The sequence below is a fragment of the Staurois parvus genome, unplaced genomic scaffold (genome assembly GCF_062004578.1).
Source record: "Staurois parvus isolate SC_StPar_1 unplaced genomic scaffold, SC_StPar_1.0 ptg000649l, whole genome shotgun sequence".
Lineage (NCBI taxonomy): Eukaryota > Metazoa > Chordata > Amphibia > Anura > Ranidae > Staurois > Staurois parvus.
In genome coordinates, this window is record NW_028318445.1 from 400,607 (window position 1) to 413,490 (window position 12,884).

The 12,884-nt window shown below is 44.8% G+C and overlaps 1 protein-coding gene across 1 annotated transcript in view; it reads right to left on the reverse strand.

Moving 5' to 3' along the window:
• Nucleotides 1-4,091: 4,091 nt before the first annotated feature.
• Nucleotides 4,092-12,884, reverse strand: part of DRG2 (developmentally regulated GTP binding protein 2) — a 38,207-nt gene continuing 29,414 nt past the window's right edge. Inside the window, exons 10-13 of the mRNA XM_089694085.1 lie at nucleotides 11,808-11,896; nucleotides 9,131-9,189; nucleotides 5,605-5,658; nucleotides 4,092-4,516 (exon numbers count right to left, since the gene is read on the reverse strand). Coding sequence (XP_089550211.1) covers nucleotides 4,430-4,516; nucleotides 5,605-5,658; nucleotides 9,131-9,189; nucleotides 11,808-11,896 — 289 coding nt within the window. The 3' untranslated portion in view covers nucleotides 4,092-4,429. The remainder of the gene's footprint in view (nucleotides 4,517-5,604; nucleotides 5,659-9,130; nucleotides 9,190-11,807; nucleotides 11,897-12,884) is intronic.

Here is a 12,884-nt window from a genome sequence, read left to right on the forward strand (position 1 = left end):
GGACCCCGCATTCACTATATCCGGTCTCCCAGGACCCCGCATTCACTATATCCGGTCTCCCCGGACCCCGCATCCACTATATCCGGTCTTCATGGACCCCGCATTCACTATATCTGGTCTCCCCGGACCCTGCATTCAGTATATCTGATCTCCCTGGACCCTTTATAAAGATGGAAAAGGATATAAAAAGATATCCAAAGCATTCACTATATCTGGTGCAGGCTCTGGGGACCCCAGATATAGTGAATGCGGGGTCCAGGGAGGCCAGATATCTGGTCTCCCCGGACCCTGCATTCACTATATCTGCTCTCCCCAGACCCTGCATTCACTATCTCTGATCTCCCTGACCCCTTTAAAGATGGAAAAGGATATAAAAAGATATCCAAAGCCTTGAATATAAAAAATATATGACAAGCGAGTGCACGATTACTTTCAAGCAGCTGGCATTAAGGATGAACCTCTATATCCTCAAAATGACAAAATAAATAAACAACGCAGCACTAAATTCATAAAGTGACAAATGCATATGAAGTGAAGCGCAGGTTATTAGCGCTAAAGTGACCACAACACATATAGAGTATTGCCAAATATTGACGAAACTGTGACTGGAATTTCAATAGTGAATAATTGCACACAAATAGTAGTGATAAACTAATAAATATTGATGAATAAATATGAATAAAATATGAATATGAAGATGCATAAAATAAGTCCAAAGTGTTCTGTAAAATCTCCGTGACGTGACTTCCGTGATAAGGGTTTGTAGTATGATTGCACTCACCAGAAGCGCAATGGTAATGCGCATAAATTTATATCCAATTTATCCTCGGCGAACATCTGGGCTCAGGAAAGGAAAGGAACTCCACTGGCACACTGACAGCATACAGGGAATAACTGCAGACCACACACACTGGACCCTCACAGTACACAGGGACAGCTCCGTTAGTACTTCTCCACCAAGGATATAAGTTGCCAAAAGAGGATATTCTCCACCTTGAATGGCTCGCAAAAACAAGCCACAAACAAAAGTACTGATAGTGTAGTATTTGTTATTTACAAGGAAAAATCTTCCATGTGGGTATATCAGCACACTTACAAAAACAAAGATGGCCACCGGCCTTCCATGCGGTCTCGGCGGCGTAAAGGCAATGCGACAAGGCTCCTCCTAACGCGTTTCGTGCACATGCACGTTGTCAAAGGGATCTCCATATGAATATGCCAATCTGTACTGTTCAATCACTTATTAAGAAGTGGAAAATTGGGGGAAGTCTTGATACCAAAGCCAAGTTTAGGCAGACCAAGAAAGATTGCAGACGGTGTGGTTGTTTTGAAGGAGCACAATACGACAATAAAGTGAAGAAAATGCAGGGCTAATTATACAATAATATGATGTCAAAATAAAGTCTCCATAATTCCCCAAATGAATGGAAGCCGGTGCATAAAAAAAAGTTCAATCCAAAACCGTCACCATACACCCGAAACAGATTGGCTTCTTACCAATTTGACCATACAAAGTCGGTCAACAAGCGCAGTGTGATTTAACATCAATGCAGCAATCGATCCTCAATGGAAATCCCCTCCAGGATGAAAATAACTCCTCCACCTTCAAAGATCTCCAATTAGACACACACACATACGTACATACACATACAAACATATATGGGCAGCACAGTGGCTAAGTGGTTAGCACTTCCGCCTGGCAGTATTCGGGTCATCGGTTTGAATCCAAATCACGGCACCACCTGCCTGGAGTTTGCATGTTCTCCCTGTTCCTGCATGGGTTTCCTCCGGGTGCTCTGGTTTCCTCCCACACTCCAAAGACATGCTGGTAGGTTAACTGGCTCTTGTCTAAATTGTCCCTAGTATGTGTATGTATGAATGTGAGTTAGGGACCTTAGATTGTACACCCCTTGAGGGTTAGGGACTGATGTGAATGTACAATATATATGTAAAGCGCTGTGTAAATTGATGGCGCTATATAAGTACCTGAAATAATAATAATAAATAGAAGAAACTCCCATCCGATGGTCAGCGAATGAGTAAAGAGAAAAGGCAACTCATAGTGTTGTATTTAAAATATACTTTGGCAAATTTATTTAGGTTCCACGTACATCAGAATATAAGATAACCAGCGTGGTAAAACAAGAAGTTTCAATCCAAAAAGATGGCCGCCATCCCTACAGAGTGCGATGACGTCACATGGCAAGGCTCCACCCTTGCCGTGTGACGTCACCTCGCTCTGGAGGGACTTTTTTTATGCACCTGCTTCCATCCATTTGGGGACCTATATGGACTTTATTTTGACATAACATTATTGTATAATTAGCCCTGCATTTTCTTCACTTTATATCACAATATTGCCTTTACATGTGCAAGCTGCTTTTATTTTGTTTTATTTTATTTACTTTTTGCGGTTTAAAATCTGAGCGCAAGTGTTGGTATATATTTATTTGGACAATATGACAATACTTGAACAAAAAGGAGCTGAATGTTTGCGTTTCCAGAAAGAAGCCTTACTGCACCACTTCCACAGAAAAGTCTGGTTACAATATGACATCAACACCTTGACATGCCTCACCACCCTTTTTTTGTGTCATGGCTGCAGCATATATGTGATGTAGACTTTACCCTTTAAAGGATTTTTTAATAAATACAGAAAAAAATTGAATAGTTTCCTAAAGTTTCACTTAAAAATGAGTGCAATGAAATGTGATTTTAATTTGCAATATTTTAGCATGAAAGACGAATGTGGAACTCCAGGATTCCCCGCTGCCTCTACCCCCGAATACATACCTTTTTTTTGTGAAGTCCTACTGCCACTTCTGTGACGTCACCACAGTTTCATCACCTTCTTCTGGTGGCAGTGGGCATTCTTTCAGGACTGACTAGGGTTCATGTAAAGATGTGTGAGTGCCACTCAGTCACTGGAGTACTTTGAGCACAGCCTGCTGTTGGTGAACACCCTAGGGCAGGGTTCCCCAAACTTTCTAAACAAAAAGGGCCAGTTTACTGTCCTTCAGACGTTACAAGGGCCGGACTGTGGCCAGTGGGAGTAGAAAAGGTCCCGATGTCAGTGGGAAAAAAATAAGCTCCCCGGATCAGTAGCTTTTGAAATACTTAGACCAGCTTGTCTGGTTTGAACTTCAGCAAGTTGTCTTCACCACGTCTAGATGCCTAAATGCATTGAGTTGCTGCCATGTGATTGGCTGATTAGCAATTTGTGTTACCAAGCCATTGAACAGGTGTACCTAATAAAGTGGCCGGCGAGTGTATATTGTACATTCACATCAGTCCCTGCTCTCAAGGAGCTTACAATCTAAGGTCCCTAACCCGGGGCGGACTGACAACTCATGGGGCCCCTGTGTCCTTGCCCACACCCAAAAAAGCCTATGAAAAAGCCAATGAAAGGTACCAGGGGCATCTCATGGGGCCCCCCCCTGACCCTGGGCCCTCGGGCAGTGCCCGTGTGCTCAAATGGTCAGTCTGCCCGAGTGGGAGGAATTCTGCCCTATCATTGATGTCATTGGACCCTATCATTTGTGTCACTGGAAGCAATTGTGCCTCATCATTGGGGTCAATGGAAGGCGTTGTGCCCCCTTCATTGGTGTAAGTGGGGGGGGGGGGGAATTACATCCAATTGGTATCAGTGGATGAAATAGTGCCCCAAGGGCCAGATAAAAGCAAGAAAAGGGTCGCATCTGGCCCCCAGGCCACAGTTTGGAGACCACTGCCCTGGGGCAGGGGTGGGCAACTGTGGCTCTCCAGCTGTTGGTGAACTACAAGTCCCATCATGCCTCTGCCTTTGGGAGTCATGCTTGTAACTGTCAGTTTTGCAATGCCTTATGGGACTTGTAGTTCTTCAACAGCTGGAGGGCCACAGTTGCCCACCCCCGCCCTAGGGGATGTGTAAAAGACAGGCTGGGCTCACAGGAAACGGGAAGAATGACAGAATGTTGGTTCAGTCCTCTTCAGAGCAGAACAAGGAGACAGGCAGGAACAGCAATGGAGAGAGGAGAGGGGAAGTAGAACTTTTATATATATAAAAAAAGCACACGCCTGTAGAAGGTACATATAGAGATGTTCACACACCATTACCAAAGTGCAACTTTTTTTTTATTTGTGTTAATTCAAAGAAATGGTCACTCTGCATATTTGTTTGCTAGAATAACAGTCACCTGAATTACCAGTAAAGAACTAAGCTCTGTTGGTAAATGGCGATACTCCAGGATGCATCAGTGTTGGTTTGGGGTAATCTGTGACACAGCAGCCGTCTTTATCCCAGAGCCGCACAGCCAGCCACACACTGCCAGACGTGAAACTTGAAGGGATTAGAAGTTTTTGCAGAGACGTTTATGTTTTCTTGGGCTGGGAGATGTAACATGACCAATAAAATGGCTTCTGTACATTTGCTGAATGGAGTGGCCCCATCTTATTTCTTGACTATCTGGATAACATCTTCATGCTCCATGTTGTGGGTGAGGCCTACTCTCTGAGGGCTGTATTTGGTGCTGGTCCCCTGCAGAGATATAAATAAAGCCTAAGAATAGCTGGAATGAAAGCGGAGTTCCGCTCACTTGTCAAAATATATAAGTCAGCAGCTACAAAAACTGTAGCTGCTGACTTTTAAAAAACAGCCACTTACCTGTCCCTCGGTCCCGTGGTGTGTCCCCCGCAGCCCGTTTCACTGGCCGTCCTGTATTCCACGAGGCCGAGATCTTCAGTGTGGGCACCCGGCTGTGATAGCTTCACAGCCGGGTACCCACTGCGCATGCGCGAGTAGCGCTGCGCTTCATGAATGGTCCTGTAGTCTTCTGGGACCTGTCACGTGTCCCAAAAGAATACAGGGAGGGAGGACACCTTTAATTTCTGATCGCCTAAGCAATCGGACCGGAAGTGGGAGCGGGTACCTGTCAAATTCGGGTACCCGCTCCCCCCAAAGGTGCCAATCCTTAATGGGGAGCGGGGGAGCAGTCCTAAAGCGGAACTTCCCCCTTTGGGTGGAGCTCCACTTTAAAAACAGAAAATCAACGCAAGGGACATAACTCACAGTTAGTAGCTATGTCCCTTGTGCCGATTCCTCTTCTTTCAGTTGAAATCCTCCTCCTTCCCTGCCCCCCACCCATTCCCACCCTGTCATCTTCCAGTATAGCAGGGAGTCATACAACTAAGGGGCTGTCAACAAAAGAGCCCAACTACATATACACTTTCCGCCTAGCTTCTCTATTCGTAGAGGCCATATCACAGCTTCTATGAATGGATCAGGACCTATGACCAGAGGACAGGCGGATGATTGATAGCTTCACCCTCTCCATTCAGAGATCCAACGTCCTGTACTACAGCTTCTATGAATGGAGCAGGACCTATGACCGGAGGACAGGAGGATGATTGATAGCTTCGCCCTCTCCATTCAGAGATCCAACTTCCTGTACTACAGCTTCTATGAATGGAGCAGGATCTATGACCGGAGGACAGGCGGATGATCGATAGCTTCGCCCTCTCCATTCAGAGATCCAACGTCCTGTACTACAGCTTCAATGAATGGAGCAGCTGGGTGAAAAGTGCAGGCATAGTCAGGGTTAAGACACTGTTGTGTGAGACACTTACCCAAACCAAAGCATATTTAAATTGACTAGCGAGGGTCCGGTGAATCCGATGACACTGAAAATGTAAACAAAGCTGGTTTAACCACCTGACCTCTGGAAGGTTTTTGCTATTCAGCACTGTGCTACTGTAACTAGCAATTGCTTGGTTATGCAACACTGTACCCAAATTAAATTTACATCTTTTTTTGCACACAAACAGAGCTTTCTTTTGGTGATATTTGATCACCACTGGGTTTTTTATTATATAAATAAAAAAAGACCGAAAATTCTGAAAAAAAAAACCAAAAACAATATTTCTGCTTTGTTATAAAACATAAAAAAAAAAAATCAAATGGCTTCATAACTTTTTGCCAAAATGTAGTCTTCTACATCTTTGTTTAAAAAAAAAAAAAATCACAATAATTGTATATTAAATTGTTTTGTGTGAAAGGTATAGCATCTATAAACTATGGAATTTATGCAGCTAAAGGCGCTATACTAGTAATGGGGGTGATCAGGGACGTATAGTAGGACTGTAATAGTGCGGAGGGCAATCTGGCACTAACAGACACTGGCTGGGAGAAACGCTGATACAGTGAATAGTGATAATACTGTACACTGTACTAATGACACTGGCTGGGAAGGGGTTATTATCAAGGGGCAAAGAAGGAGTTAACTGTGTGCATAACAAGTGTAATGTGTGCTGCTTTTACTCACAGATCAGGCTGCTTTATAGTTGATTTCAGGGAGAAGAAAGAGCCAGATTGCTGTCTGTGTGTTTGTAAACACAGAACTCTGTGCTGTGACTGGCCACAGCCGATCAGCAGGTATAGAGTCAAAATCATTGGTTGCAACTTGCTGACAAACTTGTGCTATGTCCAATCACAGCACAAATCAGCAGGAGGCCCAAAAACCAGGAAGTTGACCATGATGTATAGGTACGTCCCGGTCCCTGGCTGTGCCGCCCACTAGCAGTAAATTTGCTATTAATGGGCATCTAGTGGTTAATAGGTCAAAGGGCACAAAATAAAAACAATGCAGATTAAATGGGCTGACAGAAAGTGCAATTGTTTTTATAAAATTTAGCTTATTGCTTAAAATAAGAAAGAAAAAAAAAATTCTTTTACATCAACTGAATATAAAATATTACTTCTGAACATTCAATGTTACCACTTCCTGCCAGCATGTGGCAAACGACAGAAATAACAGCAGTTATCATCCAGCTAATGCAGGCCATACATGGGTCGAATCCCGAACAATTTTTCGTTCGAAAATCGGAAACGTCGTTCACTGAGTAATCCGATGGCGCCATCATTGATTTCGAAAATCGCCCGGCCAAGTCATAAAGTTCACCCCATATAACTGGCAAAACTTCTGTTCCTTCCAGGTCACGGCTCATGCGCATATTCTTTTCGGAAAAACGATCATACGATTTGACCATCATTGAATCGAAAATTGGCCGTTTTTCACGCATTTTCCAACACGCCCGATCACCGAAAAGGGGAGGAACCACAAAAAGCGGCCGGTGCCATTTACCCACTAACAGAGCAAAAATCTGCCGATTATTATTAATCTTAGGTCCGATTTTCGACCCATGTATGGTGGTCTAACTCGTCAGCTGCTGCTCTGAGACAGATTTGATTGGTGAGAGAAGTCAGATTATACACAGTGCAGGCGGCCTTCCAGAGGATGGACCCACGCGCAGAGGATGGACCCACGCGCAGAGGATGGACCCACGCGCAGAGGATGGACCCACGCGCAGAGGATGGACCCTTCTACTTTGAAGGGTGAAGTCTGTATAGTATAGTCAGGTTTCAGGGTAGCTAAAAGCTGGCAGGCAGTGCTGGTCGTTCTAAAGAGAAAGCCCAGCATTGTTTATAAAGACTCCTAGATGCACCCTGTATTACAAGGTGACAATGCCTACTGGGTTTACCCCCTGTATTAGCCTTTCAAATAAAGACATGGGTAGCAAAGAAACCAATCTACTGATCGGCACTCTGCCTCTGATCCAAGCAAGTAACAGGCAGGTTGGTTGTAACCTTAGTCCCTTCACGCCGGCGCCTCCCGGCCCTTTAAGGGGTTTCTAACGCTGGGAGGCGGGGTGGGGTTTAGAGTCATGTGTCCACCGTGATTGGAGAGATCGGGACCGTTCCGAGGGACGCCGTCACATACGCTGGCAGCGCACAAGGCTGGGCCCTGACGCCGAGCGGCCGCATATTTGCGTACCATTTGTAAACAAATATGCTGAGAGCACGCGCCCTGTGAGCTCCCAGCACGTGTCAGTGTCCTTCGGAAAGGTCCCGATCACTGCGGTCACATGACCCTAAACCCCACCCCACCTCCTGGTGTCAGAAACTCCTTAAAGGGCCGGGAGGTGCCGGCGTGAAGGGATTAAGGTGCCTAAAGTTTAAGGCTTCATTCACATGGGTGTATGGATTTTCCTTCATTCACATGGGTGTATGGATTTGCCTTAATTTACATGGGTGTACGAATAGGTACTCCCATGTAAATGAGGCCTTAAAAGAGAGTCCTTAGTCTGGCAGCCTTTCCACGAGTATGAATGCTCAGTTTGATCAAGAGTTCATGTTTTTTGCAGAGGGGAGGGGAAGATGGCGCCAATCACCTACAACACTGCTTACCCAGAAGGGAATACAATGGTAAATGGGATTTTTAAACAGTTGGCTGGATGTTTGCAGTAACATCACCCAAACTGATTGACAGAAGATGTCATTTTAAAGCGGAGCTCCACCCAAAGGAGACGTTCCGCTTTAAGGACTGCTCCCCATTAAGGATTGGCACCTTTGGGGGGCGGGGTACCCGAATTTGACAGGTACCCGCTCCCATTTCTGGTCCGATCCCCTAGGTGATTGGAAGCGGAAGGTGTCCTCCCTCCCTGTAGTCTTTAGGGACACGTGACAGGTCCCAGAAGACTACAGGACCATTCATGAAGCGCAGCGTTACTCACGTATGCGCAGTGGGTACCTGGCTGTGAAGCCGCAAGCTGTCACAGCCGGGTGCCCACACTGAAGATTCCGGCCTCCTGGAATACAGGACAGCCGGTGAAACGGGCTTTGGGGGGACACACCACAGGACCGAGGGACAGGTAAGTGGCTGTTTTTTAAAAGTCAGCAGTTACAGTTTTTGTAGCTGCTGACTTTTACTTCTTGACAGTGTGAGTGGAACTCCGCTTTAAGGTCTATTTATGAATATTTTCCCAGAAGATATGCACAACTTTCATTCAGGATTCACACATTTTTTTTCTATTTAAACCAAAATAGAAAAATGTGTAGATCATGAATGAGAACATTTATAAATAGAATCCTTTTTGGTTTTTGGAAGATATAACATGCTCCAGGTGAACAAATGGGTTGGAAGCGTAGGTGGGTGGTGGATAAGTAAGTGTTATAATGTACCATATGGATAAACCTACATGATAATATACCACTCATTACAAATATGTATTAAACATTGGAAAGCCACCATTGTATCATGAACATATGACATTTTATAAATGGTCTTAATTAAGGGAAAAACAAATATATACTGACCACATGTTCCACGGAAGCCCCCTTTCTGAGGATAATTGCATCTGAAAAGTCCGGTCTCTCTGTACAGAAATAGAAAGGAAATCCACCATGTAATTCATTTCATAAATATAAGTAAGGCACAATGTAACTTGAAATCCAATTTCCCTGCACCCAGAATGCACTTAGTTCCAGATTCAAGTCAGGGTAAATTGAGTGGATTCTAGGTCATGTGTCTAGGTTGGAGTTGCAAGTCAACCCTGTTGTAAGTGGGGTTGGGGTGTTTTATCAGAAGTTTCGATTGTCTGTTATCATATATATATGCAGGTCCTTTACCTCCCATCCACCAATCATGTGTGTTAAATGGCTTCCTAGATCCAAAAGCACTCAAAACACACAAGTGCATTATAACGTAAGCCTGTCACTTTGCCCACACCTAGTACTTCTGAGCAGGAACGGGACAAGGGGTGGGTGAGCTGGGCGGCTGCCCTGGGCGCAATGGTTCACTGTAGGGTGTGGGCGTTCTCCTTCTGTTACAAGGCTTACAGGAGTAGTGATGGCGGCAGGATCCCCTAAGCCTGCACATGAGGAATGTGAGGGACGCAGTTTGGCATCTTTGGCTGGATGACCTTGTCCCGGCACTGATTCTGAGTATGGGGGGGGGGGGGGTAACATGGGATCTACCCATCTTTCTGCTATGCAGTGAATGGCACCTGACTGGCCAATTGCCATTAGGAAACAGTCGATGGGAGGAAGATTTCTATCCCTCAGTAAGCTGAGGACGAGACCAACACGGCACGTAAACTAGGCTTTCTACCTGGGGCTCAGACAGACAAATGGGTAGTAAAGTGGAGGTAAACAGTGGCTGCAAAGGAGATGGGCTATCAGGGGAACCTGTTATTTCAGGTGTTTTGGTTCTTAAATGTGAAAAGATGAGCATAAGCGGTGGATAAACAATACTTTATTGTCACTGCATACAAACAACAAAATGTATCAAGTTACTCATTACAACAGTAATTTAAAAAAACATGTCAATACAACCACACATACATACTCCTAAAGCTGGCCATAGACGGAGCGATTTTTCTTTCCTGCAGCCACGGGTTGCAAAAAAGAAAATCGCTTAACTCCCCCTTCAACATTGTCCGTGCTGATGTGGGAATCCCTCCTGCAGAGCCATTGTGCTATCAGTGATTACTGTGTGTGGCTATAATAGCCTCTAGCAATAATCACATGCAAAATCCCACAGGCTGGTTGCACCCAAGTTGTTCGATCGATCAGCTTGGGTATATTCAGTCTGCCCATGCATGGCTTGAATCTCGGCTGGTCCCTGCTGAACTGGTCGAGATTCCAGCTGTCTATGGCCGGCTTAACACCTGCCCACATATCTGTTCTTAAAAATAGTCAAAATTTATTTTTTTTTCCTCAAAAAGTAAAAAGTGGTATAAGTGACAAAGGCAACCCTTTAATTGCTAACAGCAATTTACTAAAATATCAAAAACAGGAAATTCAGTTGTGGATACACTATCCTTGGTACAGGTTCTTTGACCCAACACACACTACCCTGATACAAGCCTGTGTGAACAAGGCACAGCTCAGCATCGTCCAAGCTGGACCTATGTAGATATGTAGAATATAGCCATGCCTGGAAATCTTCTATAAAAGGTCATCTTAGTAAAGTCTAGGATCAGGCCCAGGTAATCATAGAATATTTTTTTAATAACCTGTTACTAGTGGTGCACCGAAATGAAAATACTGGTGCCGAAACCGATACTGAAAATTCAGAATGCATGTGGCCGAAAACCGAACCGAAACCGAAATGTCTGCGTATGTGGGGGTGGGGTGGCTCCAATTTTTTTTTCTACTTTCATGTATGTTTTAATTTATGATTTTATTGCTATCACACAGAGGACCAATAGTCCCCTATGTGATAGCATATGATTGACAGGTCCTCTTTGTAGGGGGGAGGGGGTGGGGGGCAATGTGTGCAAGGAGGGGGCAGGAGAGGAGCAGTGTATACAGTGAGGGAGCAGTGTATACAGAGAGGCTCCCTCAGTGGCTGTCACTATAGGTCAGTACCATTTTTTAAATGCAATTGCCAGCTTTTTTTTTTCCTTCACTATAGCTCACAGAATTAGCTGTCACTTTCCCCGGAAACGTTGTTTCTTTTATCTCGGGAAAGAAACTAAAAGGAAATTTTGTTTCTCTTGGGGACAGAAACTAAAAGGAAATTTTGTTTCTTTTGGGGAAAGAAACTAAAAAGGAAACTTTGTTTCTTTTGGGGAAAGAAACTAAAAGGAAACTTTGTTTCTTTTAGCTGGGGGGAAAGTGACAGCTAATTCTGTGAGCTATAGTGAAGAAAAAAAAAAAAAAAAAAAAAAAAGACGGTAATTACATTTAAAAACCGGCACTGATATATAGTGACAGCCAATCACTGTATACACTGCTCCTCTCCTGATTTTCTCAGCCGTCCACCCCCCCCCTCACATCTGCAGTACACACAGTCTCCTGTATCAGCTAAATTTTTCCAATTGGCAAAATGCCGATAGGGCTATTTTCAGCAGAAATATTTCGGTGGCCGAAATTTCAGTGCATTCTATCGGTTACGTTTCCCCCCCTATAGGCACAGTGGCATGTTAACACTAAGAGCTACAGGATTAAAGAGAGAAAGTAAAATGTAAAGTTTGTAGTTGGTACTTACGCCCTCGCTTTTTGGTGTAGATACAGGTGAGTGCCAAATATTCCCACAGCATTTCCAGCAAATAGTCCAGATTTAACTTCATCCCACAACTAAGGAAGAAACCAGAGGTGAAGATGGTTAGGAAACAATCTCAAATGTTGGGATTTCATGAATGCTGGCACAAGAGCTGCCACTCTAATTCTATTCCAGAAGGGCTCTATCTTTTTCCTCTTCCATTGTTCCTGTGTTTGTATGGGTTTCCTTCAAGTGCTTCCTTGCAAAATCCATATGCAGAGGATAAAGGGTCAGAACAACCAAAACCGATATTTCAGATTTTTTTTTTGTGTGTGTTTTTAACAGTGAAGTTTATTGAGCAAAAATTCATTGCAATTCAAAACAGTAACAATAAAAAAAAAAACATACTGACAGAAGAGGGAAGGACAGAGAGGACAATAAATTCCAGGACACAACCAGTCCAAGTTGACAAGAACAGCACAATTGAGCACAAATACAGGTCAGAGTAACCAATAGGATACACCGATGGTGCAACAAAGTATGTCACATTATCCTATACAGCAGCGGTTCTCAACCTGGGGGTCGCGACCCCTTTGGGGGTCGAACGACCATTTCCCAGGGGTCGCCTAAGACCATCGGAAAACACATATTTCCGATGGTCTTAGGAACCGAGACACCGCTGCTGTCTCCGGCGATGTGTGGGCGGGATGATATGCTGCCCCTGTCACCGCCTCCTCGCCGCTGATTGGCCACCGGAACTGTAGCTCAGGAGAGGTACACAGGCGGCCAATCACCGGCGAGAAGGTGGAGCTTGGAGAGGAGGAGCCGAGCGGCAGCGCGCGGAGATCGAAGAAGATCGAGGGAGCTGCAGGAACGAGTGAAGAGAGAGGCCAGAGAAGGAAGACAGCTGACAGGTAAGTGCAAATTTTGCTGCTGCAGCCAGGTATGCAGGCTGTAGATGGGAGAGGGAGAGAGCGAGCCCAGGCTGGAGCAGGGGTCAGCAAGGTAAGTATCATTGGTGTCAGTGGGAGGGATAGTGCCCCATCATTTGTGTCACTAATACCAACGATGGGGCACTATTCC